The 18,725-nt window shown below is 38.2% G+C and overlaps 1 protein-coding gene across 18 annotated transcripts in view; it reads right to left on the reverse strand.

Moving 5' to 3' along the window:
• Positions 1 to 14,053: 14,053 nt before the first annotated feature.
• Positions 14,054 to 18,725, reverse strand: part of LOC131694238 (potassium channel subfamily T member 2) — a 510,796-nt gene continuing 506,124 nt past the window's right edge. For all 18 annotated transcript variants that reach the window (XM_058982768.1, XM_058982767.1, XM_058982776.1 and 15 more), the window contains one exon: positions 14,054 to 15,183. In XM_058982768.1, coding sequence (XP_058838751.1) covers positions 14,872 to 15,183 — 312 coding nt within the window. In that variant the 3' untranslated portion in view covers positions 14,054 to 14,871. The remainder of the gene's footprint in view (positions 15,184 to 18,725) is intronic.

Below are 18,725 nucleotides of genomic sequence, written 5' to 3' on the forward strand. Positions count from 1 at the left end.
AATGAAGCCACTGATGCCTACTTGGTCGGTTTGTGGGAGTGGGCGTAAATTACAATAAAAGCAACGGTTCTTTTCAGGACCAATCAATTGTGTTCTAGTGAGAGTTAAACTGAAACTTTCATTTTAAGGTGTGTAACAAATTTTCAACAATCAACATAATACGTTGTGTGGAAAGAAGCTGCTTGCACACGGAACAAAAAATTAAATTATCCTCTCGCTCGTTTCGTGCACTGTTTTTCCATTCCTTTCTACTGTTATTATCAGTATTACCAAAACGAATGTGTTGTTGCATGTGTTTAAGAGAAACGTTGAAGTCGCATGCTTCTATTCAAGCTTTTTGGCAGCCCCCGTGAACTAACTGCATTAAATGATTTTTTGTGCAGCTCCGTGCTAGTAGCAAACAAAATGGCCCTACCAGTGTCTGATTCGTGAGATTGTGCAGGATTTCAAAGTCGAGCTAAGCTTATAAAGTTCAGCCGTAATGGTACCCGAAGAAGCCAGTCTTGTCGTTTTGTTCGAGGCTACAAAACAGTTCGCCAGGCACGTAACTATCATGCCAAAAATATCCAACGATCCAGCGCATCACCATCAACACCAACGCCGATACCAAAGGTTCTTTTCAGAACCACCATTATTACCATAGAGAATTATTTGAAAATTTCCCATTCAAACGTGATTCTGTTGAATATTATTAGATTAAAATTAATGTCTCGAATTGAAATCACGACGCTCCGGTTATGTGACAGACATTACCCACCCATCTTTTTTTATTGTGACCACGACTAACGGTTTAATATAGACACCCCATTTCAATATTTCTGAAGGAACAGAAGGTCGAGTTTGGAAAGTTTGTAACTTTCATTGTACTTAACCAAATTACACAATGTTCGCACCAATAATTCAGATATATGACCAGGAATCTTCTATTAGATTTGTAAGTATGTATAATTTACATGAATAAAGAAAAATTGATTTTCAGGAATCAATTATTATCTGTTCTTCCATTGGCCAGTACTACGCGACTTCCTCATGCTAACAATTAATTTCATCGTTAGCCATCTCCCTCACCAAGGCCAACAACGCCAACAAAACCGGTCCTTATCAGGACCACCATCATTTTTGTAAAGAATAATTTGAAATATTCCTCGCCCAAATCACCTTTTGTCCGAAAATCCTAATGAGTATCAACATATTTGAAGAACGTGTTCCTTATGTATTCTACATCTCTCCGGTTATGTCGCAGACATTACCCACCCATCTTTTTTCTTTGATTTTTATCATAATTTTACCCATACTTGAGGGTTTAGAAGGAGCACGCTTCTCGCAACTCTCAGCATTCACATTTGATGTGGGAAGTGACTTAATTTTTGATTCGCCGAAAATTCGAATAGAAACGGAAATGATCTGCACGTATCAATGGTTTGGTCAAAGTTAGTGGGAATTTACATTCCACACAATATAATCCAATTTTGTACTTCCACTGATTCAAAATTTAATTATTACATAGTAGAATCGACGATGTACTTATGATCAGTTAACGACGGTTCGAGCTCGTTGGGTACGAGCCAGTTTGGCAACTAATGCGTAATACCGTCAGAGCAGAGAGTTACATCTAACACTTCTTCTATGCCAGATCATACAAAAGATGGGCAATTTCCTACATTAGGTATATGCAGATTTGTGCTACTTAAGTATTTCATCAATTCGGTGCCTCTCAAAATGACGTCTGATCTATACAAATTATGTGGTGGGCATTTGCATCACTGCCGGTTATGAGAGGAAGCCCATTTCTGTCATAGGATGATACAACTCTTTTGAAATCATCAGAAGGTGATGGATTCATTATGCGGAAAATATGCCAAACAATAAATGTATTTCCTGTTAATGTTATCAACAGTCATATTGACCGTGACAGCACGAATATCACGAGTTGTGAGGTTGGATATAAGACGCGTGTCAGTGGCACTATTCACAAGCATACATACATGAGACATTTCACGTGGATTTGTCATGCCGTTTTTGTTAAAAATTACAAACACGGAGTTAATTAGCTTTCCAATATAGAAGTTTGTTTTATGGAAATATGTTTTTGAACCAAAGCTATGGAAGCTTTTCCTTCCTGCACAAGGTGGGATAGATTCATAGTTGCTGTACGTTTATGCTCAAGTTTGTGCTACTCTAACCATACTAGCTCACATCACTACATATTTCATCATCACCACTTATTGTACAGCAACTAGAAGATACCAAACACGTTGGCTTATAATCACCTAAAGAGAACCCCGAGATGGGTATTAGGGACATGACCGTCATTTGAATTCCACAATTTGCGAAGAAACAAACGTCCGCTGTATTTAACACAACAAGGGTAAGACCCACGACACTCCATTCGAAACTGGCATATTTTAGTCATGACAGCCATTCAGTCTTCCGCATGGAGAAATACCTCGACTAGAGGACTTCTGTTTTCAGTTGCCTCTTACGACATGAGAGGAGGAACCCAATGCAACAATTCTTGGAAGAGATACTTCAACCTGCCGGATGCCACACGGCCTCTGGGATGGTTTTATCTGGAGAACAGTGACGGATCCAGGGGGAGAGTCCTAGGGGTCCGGACCCCTCCCCCACAAAAATATTAATCTTGTTGAAAAATTTTAAATTATTTTCCCGAAACTGATTTTAATTATAAGTTTTAAGTATTGCACAAGGTTAATTTCAAAATCGAAATTTTTCGAACCCCCCCTCCTTGCTCACCGACTTTTTTGTTCTGTCCGCCCTTGCCGGAGAAAGATAATAGAGAAAATTGAGAAAATCCTTAAAAAAACACTAAATTAGATTTTAAATCATCTGATTCAAGCTCATTCGTGATTGGTTCCCGCTAATTACATGCACCGGTTTATAGTTTTTGTTCAAAACTCCACCTCTCTGACGACGGAAGTAGACTGATTTCATTCGATGGCCAGCCCATTTGGCTTCGAACGTAAATTAAAAAATGCAAAACCGAAGGTAGTATGCGAGTGGGGCATCATTCGTGTGTTACTTTCGCACTGACTACACCACACATCGTCGCTGTTGTGCTACCTTATGACAAACGCCATTTTGGGGTAAACTGAGTTAGATGTGCCACATCACTTGTCTAAACAATCTCTATAAAGTGGCATTTTCAGAATTTTGACATTTTGCTTGGTTACTTAGATATAGCAAGAAACGTGCTGAGAAATTTTTAATTTTTGCTTCAAATGACTGTATCTGGAGATAGGCTCAAATTATCTTGATGTTCAAGATGTTTTATGTGTAAAACTATCTGAGAATCACAATGGCATTTTCAGAACAAAAACATACGAATTGTTGGAAAAATGCAGTTTAGGTTTTTAACTGTAACCAAAATTAACTATTTTTTCTAGATTCCCTGACTCATTTCCTTCAAAATGCATCCCACCGATTGTTTATAGACCAAATGAAGCTAAAGATATGAATAAAAGTTTAAAATTGAGGATTTTTTTCTATGAAAAATTTTCCATTCACGATTATGACACGTCATATAAATTTTGTCATCAATACACATTTATGACACTTGTGAGTGTGACTTTTGTTTACATTTACAGTAAAAACTCGCAACATAGCAAGTTTCAAGACATTCAATCTCAAACTTTAAAAATCGTTTTTCTCAAAATGTGCTAAATGGCGCTTGTCATAAGATATCACAACAGCGACGACATACGCTCGATATGTGTGGATGCGGAAGAGAAAACCAAAATCACGCTCGTTTCGTGCCGGACTCCAATTTCCTGTCGATCGAATCCATCGTCTGCTGAGAAAGAGCTACTACGCCGGATCATCTGTTTAGTATGCGGCCGTAATTGTACATCTCTCCTCCGAAATATTGCAGCTAGCAGGAAGCGCAGGCCGTGGAAATAAAGCGACCAGGATTCGTCCCCGTCAGCTGCAAATTGTTCATCGGCGTGACCATTGCCGAGGATGGTGTGTTGTCTAACATTCCTACCATCCTGCTGTCAAAGCAGACCGAAAAGTATTAAGTTTTTCTTTGTTGGTAGGTGAAACGATGCCGAGAAATAAACAGATCCTGCCATTTTCAGGGAGACCATTGTATTCTTCACGCGCAAAGATGGTTTTAAACAATATTCTTCTTAAGGAAGAAAACATAGTTTTTATACTCAATTTTTTCTCCACTAAGGAGAAATATATCATAGTACGACGTACTGGTTATTTATCACTAGGCTGGTAAAAAAAAATTTAATGAGTCGCTCATAATTTAGGAACATTCTTTGTTGTTGCACCGAGCCTACTGGTTAAAAACTCGTTTTTCAAGGACTCACAAAAAATTGTTGGTTTTAGTTGAACAGAGTATTCAGATGAATTTAAGTATTTGCAAAGTCCAATTTCAAACAGAAATCATTATATTTTCAGAATCCGTTGGTTCTTGGGCGCCAATGATAGGTTATTAATATGGAAGTATAGAATTAATTAACCCTTTCATGCCCATTTTTTTCTAGTACACCTAGGGTTTCAAAACTATTTATCCTTGAAAACGGTGGGATCAAGAAACACAAAAAACCTTTTTTCATAAAGATAGGTGCTTCCCTCGCAGTGCTAGAAGATGCTCAATTTGTACATTCCAATGCTTCATACAATTCTCCTAGAATATTTACAATAGCCCAGTTGGGTGGAAAACGTAGCCAAAGACAGTCTAAATTGATAAGTTTTATCAGTTTTCAATAATATTGAAACATAACGAAGATATATGAAAAATTCATTTTCTGACGTCAACGTTAACTGTCCCTGGCAGCACTGCTCCATCGGAATCCAATCAGAATAATTGTAATAACTTCAGTTCTAGAGCTGATCCTTGGAACTGTTAATACTCAAATGAAAGGCAATAGTCACTTTTATTAGCGTTACTTGTTTTTGTGAGCAAATCTTGCCTCATTCAAAAGTTATAGCTGTTTAAAAACGTTGTTGTCCACAAACAACATGGGCATGAATGGGTTAAAATAGTAAACAGATTTTATTCATTTATTCAGACTCGAATACTTCTTTATAATATCTATTTCCATTCTAGCGGATGGCTATTGTAATCTAGAATTACTTTCTTTCCCGATCAGATTCTGCAAGGTAAAATACAATTGGTTTATAGTCAAACTTTCGATTAGAATGAACTTAATCAGGCAATTCGAGTCATTGTAACAAATGACGGATTTTATTGCAACTTTTGGAAATTATGTTATACCTTCAACAATATTAATGAAATATGATTGAAAGAGAGAAACGATTTTGAGTTTTAGGTACATGTTTCATAATTTTTGAGGAAGATTCCATTCATCAGAATATAAAAATGTAGGGTTTCGCTTGCACTCAAATCGCATTTTATTTTCAAAAGAAACACATTTCACAAAGTCTTAGGAAAAGGTATCAAAAACAAGTTACATTTGTGAACACGGTTCACAACAGCAAACGAACAAGAAAGCATCGCGCTGTACTATACATTCAGTAAATGCTCCTAGTCTGGGACGGGACCTGCGGAAAGAAAAAAAAACGCGTGTCAAATTGATCCAGCACGCAAATGTCAGATTGAACCGGCTGTCCTCAGAGTGATTAATATGGGGAGTATTCTATTTGAAATGAAGTAAATGCTAACTTTTTTTTTACAAATATTTCAATAAATTAATCATTAGATCAATAATGATAGTGGAGATGATAGTGCTTTCATTAATTTCGAGATCGTCAATTCTTGTGAACTTCTCCCACTGTTCTCACAAATCGGGATTCACCGAAAAATGGTGAAAAGTCATCACCGGATTTTTCGCTTTACTACGACTGCAATTTTTGACCTTGCACTTCATGATAATGGATTCACAAAAAAAAATTGAAAGTTCAATTCTTGTTTGTTCTTTAAAAAAGTCATGTCATTTCTTGAACTACACCAAGTATTAGTGTGTGTGAATCGAAGAAGTAAGATATAACAAACACAAAGAAAGAATAAGAAAACACGAATCCGCAGGTCCCGTCCCAGCTCCTAGTAATTTAATTCTTTTTGAATATTTCATGCATAATATAAGATAATAGCGAAGACCGTGTCAACATAACTGGAAACTCAGTTCAGAATCTGAAGACAATAACAGCAACACCTTTTTCGGGAAAAGGTTGTAATTTATATATCTACTTTTATCTACTTTTTTATTGACAAAACATTTATTTCTCATGGACTATAGCGATTTGTGCTCAGCGTGTAGCTATTCCGGGATTTCTTCTCAATGAGAAATATGACAGTATGCTTTGACATCTTTTTCCTAGGTTATGTGAAATGTGTTCCTTTTAAAGTCAATGTGTGATTGGAGTATAAAAACATTCTTGTAGGTTGTATCTAATCGAGTTTGTTGAAATATAAATGTTAAAATTTAAGCCAAATATATCTTATAGGATGTTGATGGAAAAGGAGGTTGGTTCAAGATTATATCAGCCATCCTCCAGAACGAGGGAAGAAATGAAAAAGAATGAACGAATATAGTTTTGACAGAAAAAACTGTTCCTTTTTACTACATTACCCAGCATCTTTGAAAAAGGGCCCAATTTAATACAAATTTTGTCTGCTCTTCTATATATCTCCTTGGTCATAAGATGTCATTTGTGTGTAAGAACCGGTGAAATCTGGAACTATGTTTTTTCTGCTTTCAGGTGGGACTTTGTCATCACTCAGATTCCTCTGAATACACTGTTCAATTAAAGTAAACCATTTTTCACAAATGAAAATATTTTTTTAAATTGCATTATTAATCAATAGTCCCGTGTAAATTTAAAACTTTGGCAAAATTTTGATAACTTTCCCGAACGATTTTAGACCGATTTATTCTCTACATAGTTGTAGACGATGGAATTGCCCATCCGATTTTCACTTTATTAGTAATATTTGAATGTCTATAGCAATAACTAGTGGCAAAATTGTGAAACAGTTTCATCGCAAATCCTACGTTTTCAAACAAAAAGTCTTTAAAATAAAAAGTTGTTCTGAAGCCCCCGACAGAATATTTTACTTTTGATTGTAAATGAAAGGGCAAAGTCCCTGCGCTTTTGCTCAGTAAGGGGAATGCGCGCGTTGTGTCAGGTTGGTCGAGGCACAATTCGATTGTGAGTCAGTGAATGCATGACGCACAAAAGAGCCTGAGCCGATTGCAATTACTGTCAGGGATCAATCGAAGACTTAGAAATGGAAACATGAACGTCATTAAAATCGGTTCAGTTTACATAGTTACAATTCGCCAACCGCTTTTGGGTCACTAAACTATAATATAATATATTTAAACGCAGTGTTTTTATCACAAAATATGACTAACCATGTTCCTGTTTCATGTCCGTTGAACCATTCTGAGTGACCAACATAAATTTATTTATTCGTAACACTCACCTTTTTTCTTTCTGTATCGTTTTAGTTATTTTTTTTTCTTCTCTGGAGAAGCGGAAAAGATTTACTAAAGCTTAATGATGTGCAAAAACTCATGCATAGGATTATCGAGAGTGAACAAAAAGATGATAGCTCTCAGTATATCGCTGATCGAGAATCTACAACCATATGTACACATAATACTGGCACCTCAAGCAACATTCGATTCCTCGATTCCGTAATGCTGAGAAATAAGCTTTAAAAATATCTAATATTTACTGCTTGTTAATGTCGCACAATTTAACGCACCCACCGGAAGGCTAAGTAAGAAAGATCTGCTGATATCTCTTTTATCCTGGGAGATTCGGAAACATTTAATGAAACTAAGAAACACATACATATATGCACACATGAATATAAGCAAAAACAAAGGAAAAGAAATATACGGAGACTCCTGAATGCACTGAAACAAACAAAAAAAGGGTAGAGTACAAAGGATAAGAAAAAATAACCCATGAAATCGTGGACACAATGAGATTACTAACAAAAAAGGACTAAGAAAGAAGAAAGAACGAAGGGAAAGTACCAACTGACCCATGACAGGCAGAGAACGCCGACATAACCGGGGATTATGGCAATATCAAATGTGCTAATCCATTCATACCTTACAGAGAAAGAAGGTGAAATCTAAAATAGCATCCATACTCTCAAAAGAACAAGAAATGATGATAAAAAATAGGCGGTAAATATTAGCGTAAACGTAAATTAAGGAAACGGAAAGGTAAGAATGAAAGAACCAATGATAATACTAATGATACCAAATAATACCAAATGACAATCTTTATATTGAAAAACGCTTTTAATCCACCTAACAGTGTGATGAGACATTTCTTATAACTGTTATCACTCTCTTCGGATATTATATCGTTTGAGAACATTTAGAACTTGATGCTTCGCGATGTTTTTGATAACACATACTACATGGGAAAGTGGCAGGACTCAGAGAATCGCTCAAATCAGCATAGGACAACATCAGTGCTAGAAATCTCAAATCAAATCAATGGGAAGCGAAAAAATGGCCCATAAAATAGACATAGCTGCGAATTATTGTTAATGCTCTGTTAATAAAATATCTAAATTGTGGTGGGAAAACTGAATTTTCCTAAAGGGGTTATATATTGTACTGAGCCAAAAAAATCGCATTTTTTTTGAATCGATTTGAAGTTTATACTTTACCCTTTGGCGATTGTTTACTTTTTCGGTCCCACCTATCAGCATTGAAGTATCGTTCTTACGTTTTTTACAATAACTACAGTTCTACACCACCGATTTCGTTCGGGGTTTTTTTCAATAGCGATCATTGTTACTACTTACAGCTGATATCAGCTTGATAATCCTAAAAAATACGAAAATGACAGTTTCGCTTCTAAACTGCTAGCAAAAAAAGTATCGCCCTGTTTGTTTGCATGGAGCGTGGAGGGCGAAACTTTAAATAAACAAACAAAAATACAGTTTCGCCCGTTGTATTTTTTGCTGTAGTTTAAGAAAGCAATATCGTAGAATCAAAATTTTTAGGTTAATTGGTTGCGTTTCAAAGCCCTCATTCGCATGTATGAAAAAAGCCTTATGTTTACATTTGTAAGTATCGCCATTTTCACAAAAAAGGGTTGAAATGAAATCGCAGCTCCGGATTTCACGCTATCTCTGAAGTGCATGCGTGCATAGTTCCAAATTTTACTTCGACATCGACTTTTTCTAAAGGTGACTTCCCAGTAGTATCCTTGATTTGAATTATTATCGCTAATCCTAATGCCAAAGAACAAATAAAAACCTCTCGAAAACGAACCGTTTGGGAAAATCATGATCATTACTGGAATTTTCATTTTCACGAAACTTTTCGATAACCTTCCGTCACTTGCGTTAATGCACTGTGTGCACAGTGTACTGAAAATCTAGCGAAATCGTCTTAGGGCACCAGCGGGTCTAATTCAGAGCTATCTGCGCGGCGAGTAAAGTAAAGAATACTAAAAATTAATTTCTATTCCATAATTTCCAGTTCAGCAATTCGAGAGATCGTGCTCACCGCAAGCCATGAAAAATAGACTACGTTGTGAAGCGATGGTCACTATTTATTAAAAAATCACGGTTAAATAAAAAAAATTATACTATTAAAAAATTTCAAATAGTTTATAATTTTCACAAACTTATTAAGAAAAATTGTTTAATAATCTTTCGTAATATTGTGGACAAAAAAAGCTGAAAATTTCAGTATTTTCTCTATCTGCAACATATTAACCCTTAAGTATACCAATTAATTGGTATACGAATTGGAATAGGTTCGCCAAATTTTGGAAGAAGTCTATAAAAAACCCCTTGAAAATTACCTAAAAATTGTTGTAGTTCGATACAATAAAAATCCCCAAAAATGAAATGTACCTATTAATGTGAAACACAGTGAATAATACATATAATAAAGACCCATTTTTATCAGTCTCATGGTGTATTTTAGGCTGACAAAATGGGGACATTGACTAAATCGGGCAATTTTTTTTTCTTTATAATAAACTGAAGCTGTTAAAATATTCTTCCCGTCCCTTGATGTAGTCTGATAACTATTTCTGATTATGATGAACTTTTTATTTTTGCATATTTCCATCTTCATGATAAGGAAAACATGCTCAAGAAAGGATTTACTCGAATTCAGTCTTGTTCGTCTGCTAGAGCCCATCAAACATATGTTCATATTTTGCTGATAAAATCGGGGTTTCAATGTGTTATAATAGATATTCAGCATTCGAAGAAGTTTCTTTTGAACGAGTGTAGAACGACTTTGTTTCTACTTACTTAAAATCAGCGGCGTAGCCAGAAATTCGGTTTGGTGAAAATCGATCATACTGTCCAAACGGCATAATTCCGAAACCGTAATTTTTTGAAGTTTTTAAATTATGCAGAATTAATTTTTCAGAAAATAGTAACAGAGTTCGTGTCTTTAGCGAATTTGTTGAGACTTTATTGTAGTCATGAATATTAACCTGAGAAAAATCACCATAAATACTTCTTGTACGATATACCGTCAAAATTATTTTATCAAATGATGCGCTGTTTAACGTTTGTAAAACTCATCGAAGATACTAAACCTCCGAAGTTGGCGGTTTCAAAATGATTCTATCTTGACCTTAAATTACTGATTTTAAACATTTGACCTATACATATAATTGGTCATACAACAAATATCAAATGCTCATCAAAATCTATCAGAACCTGCTAGAATCGAATGGAAATCGTTATTTTTCATAAATTTCTCTCTACATTCGGAAAGTGTTATCCTCGTTATTAATCATATTACGTTTTCGTCTCAACTCGACGCATTCCCAAAAAAAACCTGTCTTAATCCACCTAGTGGTGCAATTGTGCTTGTCTCATTTGTCCAGACTACGATTCCATGGCTGGTTATGTTCAATACAATGGTGGAAATGAATATTACATGTTCAGTACGATTTGCACATACATACAATGGATACTGATACTGAAACGTCGCTTGAAACCAGGGGCGGATCATGGAGAAAGGTCCGGGAGCTCCAGATCCTGCCGAAAATTTTCAACTTGTTAAGAAATTTTAAACTAGTTTTAATTTTAAAGTAGCTACCCCTCACTGCATACTCCCTCCGGACCGGTATGATTGACGATTTTTAGAGTGATTGCATAACCTTTCTATATGAGAAAGACAAAAATGTACCAAAGTCCAAAAAAAGTCAAAATACAAATTTGATTTTGAAAATTTTTCATTTCAGTTTATATGGGAATTTGCTGTGTGGTTGCACTCTTCAACTCGTAACTCCGGAACCGGAAGTCCACTCAATAAAAAATTCAATAGCAGCCGATGGGAAGATTGTACCTTTCATTTGAACTTTGTGCAAATCGGTCCAGCCATCTCTGAGAAACAGAGGTCACATTTTTTCCACATACACACATACATACACACACAGACATTTTCCGATCTCGACGAACTCAGTCGATTGGCATATGACACTCGGCCCTCCGGGTCGGGATTAGATTGACGAATTTTAGAGTGAATGAGAAAGGCAAAAACATTTTGGGCAAATGTTGAAAGTTATGCATTTTTTTGGTGAGCAGTTTTATGTTTCATAGACATTGAATCAATTTTAACTTCTCTTCCTATTAAATAAAGACCCTTATTACAGTACATCTCTACAAAAACGAGATCAATTTGAAAATAAATCTGAGGACTATGATTGATTACAGAACTCTGTAATTTTCTACTGGAATGTTTTCAGGCAGGAATTTGATATTGATGCTATTAGACAACTGTGAAATGAAGACCAATAGATCAGGTACATATCAGGACCCCATTCCGACAATTTATCAAAAGTCCTCATGATGTTTACAACAACAGGTTATCAATCTACGGATCAGATAATTGTTATTGTAATATTGAATTAAATCAGTCTGCATCAATAAATTTTCAACTTCAATCCAATATTTTTTTTGGGTGTGGTGGGGGGGGGGGTTGTATGGTGTTAAACCCCAAAACCTTCTCTGGGATACGCCGTTGCTTGGAGTTATTTATTTGGCTTTTCATTTTCCGATATGTTTCAGATCGATCCGATGGTTATTAGTTAGAAAAACTGCAGTCAGAAGGTTCGCACAAATGAACATTTTTGCACTGATAAGTTATCAAGTTCCTTCCAGACAACTTGGAAGTGTTCGGTGCGGTGATTATTTCTAGCGGTTGTAGATAGAAAAATGAAATACAAAATTCGATTTGTCGAAATAATGTTTGGCTTATTTCAATGGATTATTTCTATATTGAACAATAAATAGGCGACAAAGAGTAATCCACAAACAACAAGCCATAACTTTTAAAGTGTTCAAAATAGATATTTGAAGTCTTCAGTAAAGTTATTCGCAAAAGTAAGAGCTACAAATTTGTAGAAGGCATCATTTCGATATAATCACTTCCAAGAAAATTTGTGAAAATATCTCACTCATAGGGGGATTAATCAGCAAAAGCACAATACCAAAAGAAAGGGCATATTTCCTCCATTAAATTCTCCGAAGATACTATTAACCTAAAATAAGCCGTTTTGGCGTTAATAATAGATTACATGTTTTTGGTCATATTTCTGGCAATGGGAAATGATAAAAATCTTTCGTCCGCATTTAATGTTAAATATCTCTTTTGATAATAGTCCGATTTCAACAATCTATAGCTTGTTCGAAAGGTATTCGTTAAAGCTGTCTAAAAATATATAAATTGTTAATCTATATTGTCAATTTCGGCAGATAATTCAAAAAAACTACAAAAAACGCCATTTTTACGCATTCAAACATTCATATCTTGGAAACTAAACATCAGAATCAAAAACAAATTAATAGCGTTCATACTGTTTTTTTAGTTCTTTCATTTAAAATTGGTTTGGATAAGATCGGTTCAGCCATTGCTGAGAAACACGAATGAGAATTTGTCCGTTACATACACACACACACACAGACACACACACACACAGACATTGTCCCAAATCGTCGAGCTGAGTCGATTGGTATATAAGACTCGGCCCTCCGGGCCTCGGAAAAAATCTTGAAAGTTTGAGCGAATTCTATACATTTCTTTTATAAGAAATGTAAAAGGTGTTTAAATGGCGCCCATGCGCTAATTCGTCCTAGTTTAAAATTTGGGTTGAGAGGGGCACGCATTTTTGGCTTAGGGCAGAAATGCCTATCAGACCGGATTTACACCAAAAATGTACTATAAGGAAACTATAAGGATTGTAAATGAAAGGGCAAAGTCTATTGTATCACATACTGAAGTTTTAGAGATGCCGATTTTTTCGAATAAACTTATTCTACCAAGCACACAGTGGGAATCAATTGCAGTTTTATAGTACGCTACAAGTGCAAAGTAAGTTTTATTAGCGGTTATAAAACTGTCATAAAACCAAAATTGTTACTAGGGTTTAAATAGCGAAAAAATGTTTGTGTAACTCGGTTGCAACCACAAAATACCTATGAAAATGTTTACTAGGCCGTAGTGCGCACGTAGTATTGCAATCATTTTAAGACAAACAAGTCAATTGTAGAAAGTTTAATCGCTCTGTAACGATTCAAATTTGATGCTATGTGTAGAATGAATTTCCGCCCATCACCTATCGAGATACTATTAAGTATGAACAAAACACCCTGTATTTTTTAAGTTCCGGAGAACTCTTTAAATTTGATATTTCATTTTCAGTCACAAGCCATTCGACCATTCCACAATTCGTTGGAGTGAGATACATTATTATTGAATACCTAAGACACCGCCACACCTCTAATTTTGACTAACGACCTCATGTTCACACGACACCGCGCACAGATCCTATTCTATTTCAACGTTTCAACATTCGTACCGTACGCACGAATAAGTAAATTAGAGACATTTTTTAAAAATATAACAATAATGACTAGTATTCAAAATCGTCTGTAGATTCACGTAAATTATTCTACAGTTCCTTTTGAAGGAAATCTTTGAACACAACCTTCCGACGACGGTAAGTGCTTTGCTGAAAAAAAAGAACCCAACAACCGAGTTGCCCACGTTGATGAATTTCGGTCCGCATCCCCTCGAGCTTCCTCGGTAGGAACTTTGCACGCATCCGATACACCAACAATGACAATCGCCGTTGGGGTTTATTTATGCAGAAAATAGTCACAATATTTGGATGTGCTGCTGATTCAGTACGCGTCTTTTGCCTGCCTCCCGCAGGACATTATTGTTAATTATTACGACATGCTTGGTTTGCTCCAGCGGCAATATGTACAATGTCTCCTATTTTGTAATATTTGATACTGCTGGTTGTTCCTAATGGCGGCTTAGGATTAACGACTAGATATTTACAATTACAAAACAAACCAAATTGTTTTTGGTTCGGTGATTAACCTGATTATAGATAGGTAGTAACAAAAATATTGATACTTGTATAGGATCTCCTAAATGTTTTCTTCTACATAAACAAATTGGATAATCCATGTCCTAGTGTGTCTTCCAGCGTTTGTGTGTCAATTTGATCCCAACGATACTTTGTTCTTTATGTGATTTGTTGTGCTGCGTGGTTTGCTACTGTTGATAATAATTACATTCATTGAATGTCACCGTTTTAACCGTCTTGCGTCGATTCTTCATCCTTTCACTTTGGCTAGTGCTGCTGTGCTGTCTGAGGCTAGTTTATACGTAGGATCACGATTCCACCAAAACCATCATATTTGCTACTGCATTCTCCTACCGCTAATCAGTTCAAGCGTCGAAAAAAAAAATTACTACTGATAATGCTCCCGTATTAGTTCTAGTGGATACATGCATCCAGGCAGACACTTCTGTGCTAGTATCTGCCGCGGCTGCTACGGGTGTGAGGCTCCTTCTATATCCACTTGTTGTTTCGTACCGCCGAGCGGAGCCTGCGGCCCCACATTAAGTTATATCATACTATCGTTCCGTGGAGGTGCTGCGGCTGCTGACCGGACTCACTCTGCATGCTGGACAGATTCGAGGTGGATCCACCGACTAGACCACCACCGCCACCACTACTGCCAGAGCCGCCGCCGCCACCACCACCACCTCCTCCCCCTCCACCATTCGAGTTTCCATTGCCCGAGTCGTGGATGGTGCTGAGCCCGAGTGTTGAGCCACTCATTCCACTGGACGCTCCGAGGATCGAAGGGTTTATACCACCACCGCTACCGAATGGCACCGGGACACCGATGATGGGTAGCGGTTCCTCTGGGGGTGTGACCTGAAATGCATATAAGGGTTTTATTCGTTGGGCACAAGTTACTAGAATTAATTAGAATTTGTCGGTAATGAAGCTAGTTATTTATATATGTTTGTTTAGTTGTCTTGATTTGGTAGTTGGTCAGGTCGACTGATTTGAATTTTAGATATTATTTTGTTCGATATGCAGTCAATCTGGTATAATAAAACAGTAGCTGTCTATTTATCCGACGTTTCGGCTCATGTATTTTGCCTTCTTCCGGGAATCACTATTACACAAGTTGACAATCTTTATGTAGTACATATATGTCTAGTGTATTTCTACTTACTAGGTGTCTGTCGTTTGTCATACTATGTTGTATTTCAACATTCGTTCGTCTGTTGTCTGTCCTGTTCGTCTGTTGCCCTGGACAGATTTTTCAACTTGATTTTGACGCTCCATCAATTATGCAATCCATGAGACGTTTCTGATCAGCTGATTATTTCTTCTGACGTTATTCCGGTGGGTACGGCGTCCGACAAAACGTTGATTTTATCCAACATGAAATGAATCGCACCTACGAAAGATGTTTATCGGACGGGTTTTTCTGTTTACAGGTTTTACAATCGTGGTTATCGGTGACCGAGACACGTGTCTGACAGGTTATGTGTATCCGACTATTCTAGCATTGACGGGTGACAGCTGCACTGCCACTAGCAAGCTCAGCGGTAGTGTTGGTAGGCATTTCCATTTCTCCCCAACATCTCCCTCCTCAATACAGTTGGTAGGGAGGCGGTCTTTTAGAACAAGAAGAGCGACGAGGTTCCTGGACAGCTGTAGGGTATTCATTGGCTGATAGGAACTCTGATGACGATGGCGGTACAGAGCTTGAACTGGAGGATGATGTAGACTCAGACGAAGGCGCTGATGACGTATCTGCTTCTGCAGACACTTGTGCAGGTGTTTCGAATGGCGCTGCAGGCGGCAACGGTGTGGACAACTCGGATGGTACTCCAAGCACTGTTGACGGTAATTCGGCGGTTACTAACAAAACACAGGTAGCAGCGATGATGTGGTGATATCGCTTGCACTGGTATGCGACCTGGACAGATTCCAGGCCTTCAGAAAAATGTCCAACGGCAACTTTGCATCGCTTTTAAATGGCTTCGCTGACGGCTTGTCGCCGATGGCACGAGTTCGTAGTTGGTTGAGATGAGCCCATACGTTGAACATAACACGCCCAATCGATTCCAAAGCAACTCCGGGTGTCCATCTTCACTGGTTGTTAGAGTAAACCTTCGCATATAAATAATCACCATTTTTGAATCCCCGGAGAATCTTTGCTTCTATAGCGAATCAAATGGCCGGAACGGCTGACGAACGCAGCAAGTCTAGGCTGGTGCGGCTTCCGATGGCGGTTTACCTTCCGGTGGAGCTGGATTCGGTGTTGTTCGGTAAGTTATCAGAAATATGTGTGATGCTTCCTGGATGGTTCTATTCCCCTCTCTAATTTTCTTCACTGATCTTTTAAACGTGTCGACAAATCTTCCGCTTGCCCGTTTGATCGTGGGTGGTACGGTGCTGTAGTAATGTAGTTGACACCATTCTCTAAGTAGAACTTGTCGAATTCGGCACTGGCGAACTGTGGACCATTGTCGCTAACCCGTGCTTCAGGCATACGTAGCCGGGCAAACAAGCCGCGAAGCATGTTGATGGTAGTGAAGCAGTAGTTGATTTGGTTTTGACTATTTCAACCCACTTGGAGTAGGGATCGACGCTCAGTAGAAAATATCCTCCTTCAATCGGTCCAGCATGTTCTATGTGCTACTACGGATATGTTGGTTTTGGCTACGACAGCGGTGCGGATCTTGGTGGGCTTTTAGCTACTGCTGTGCAATGATGGCAGAAACTGATGTGAGCCACGATGTCCACATCCAGCGACGGCCAGTAGGCATAGCTATGCGCAATTGCTTTCAACGCTGCATTTCTGGATGACCTTGGTAAAGATGATGCAGACAACACTTTCGGAAACTCGATGGGATCACCAGACGCTCATCGAACATGATGCAACCTTGAACGGTCAATAGGGAATCTCGGCGATCGTAGAAGCATTTGATCTCCCGACGTGTGATAGTGGATTTTAATCGGGGTCAACCTTCTTGGATGAAGCGGTAGATTTTTCCGAGATCTGGATCGTAATGTGTTGCATGTTGAATCATCTTGAAGCTGAGCGCATCGATCGAACTTGTTGATAGAGCCATGACGTCCTTTTCCAGCACAACACTAGTGACCACAATGTCCTCTTCCTGCTTGACCTGGTGCTCAATCAGCCGCGACAGTACATTTGCATTTCCGAATTTATCTGTGTTGACGTAGACGATCTTGAAGTCATACATCAGCAGCTGTAGCGCTCATCGTTGTAATCGATTGGCTCTGTAGATGGGAATTCCTTTTTTCGATACGAAGATCCGAAGTAACGGAGCATGATCCGCCTGCAACGTAAATTTTCGACCGAAAACCATTTTATGGAATTTGGTTACGGCGAATATTATCGCAAGTCCTTCGCGATCTGGTTGGCTGTATGCTTGCTCAGCTGAAGTTAACGCTCTGGATGCATGCTGGACAATTTTGGTAGATCCGTCCGGGAATTTGTGGTTTATCGTGGCTCCGATTCCAATGGAAGATGCATCCGCCGAAACAATGACTTCGAGTGCCGGAATATAGTGCGTAAGTAGCAAGTCGGACGACAGAATAATTTTGAAGTTCTCGAAGGCTTGTTGACCTTCGGACTACCATTCCATTCTTGAGCAGATCATCGAGTGGATATCTAAGCGTTCGCATGATAGGGACAAACTTACCGTAATAATTTATTTCCCCTAGGAAGAAACGCACTCCTGAAACGTCCGTTGGAGCTGGCATGTCACGGATCACTTTTATTTTGGCCGGATCCGGACGTAGGCCATGTTTATCGATAAGGTGACCAACGCATTTGATTTGCTGCTGGTCAAACGAACACTTCTCCGTCTTGATAGTGAATCCATATTCTTGTCGGCTATGGAGAACTTTCGCAAGATTCCGCTGATGATCCTCTTGGTCTACACCACCAACTAAGACATCGTCGAGATAGCCTGACGTGTGGCCTCCAGGCGCTGCTTTAACTCCCGGCAGAAGTCGGTTGTATCGGTAGAGCCCCTTGTGCGTATTGATAGTGAGCATTTCTCGGGATTCCTCAGGTACCTCAACTGGAGAAATGCGTCAGAGCAGTGATTCTCAAATTGGGGTCCGCGGGCCTCTAGGAGGCCGTGAAGTCGTTGCTGGGGGTCCGCGAAGAAAAATGTATTTTCCGAGAGCATATTGAAAATTCAAGTCTTGTTACCTAACAACAAACTAAAAATAACATATTTATAGCATACAAAATCGATGTTTATCCGTGTTGGTCAGCAGCCAAGATGATTTCTAAAGGGTCCGTGGTACGAAAAAGGTTGAGAACCGCTGTGTCAGAGAGATCAACTTGACTAAATACCTTACAATTTGCCAGCTTCGCGGAGATGTCTTGCGACAGCGGGAGAGGATACTGGTGCGGC

This window comes from Topomyia yanbarensis, chromosome 3, assembly GCF_030247195.1.
Source record: "Topomyia yanbarensis strain Yona2022 chromosome 3, ASM3024719v1, whole genome shotgun sequence".
Lineage (NCBI taxonomy): Eukaryota > Metazoa > Arthropoda > Insecta > Diptera > Culicidae > Topomyia > Topomyia yanbarensis.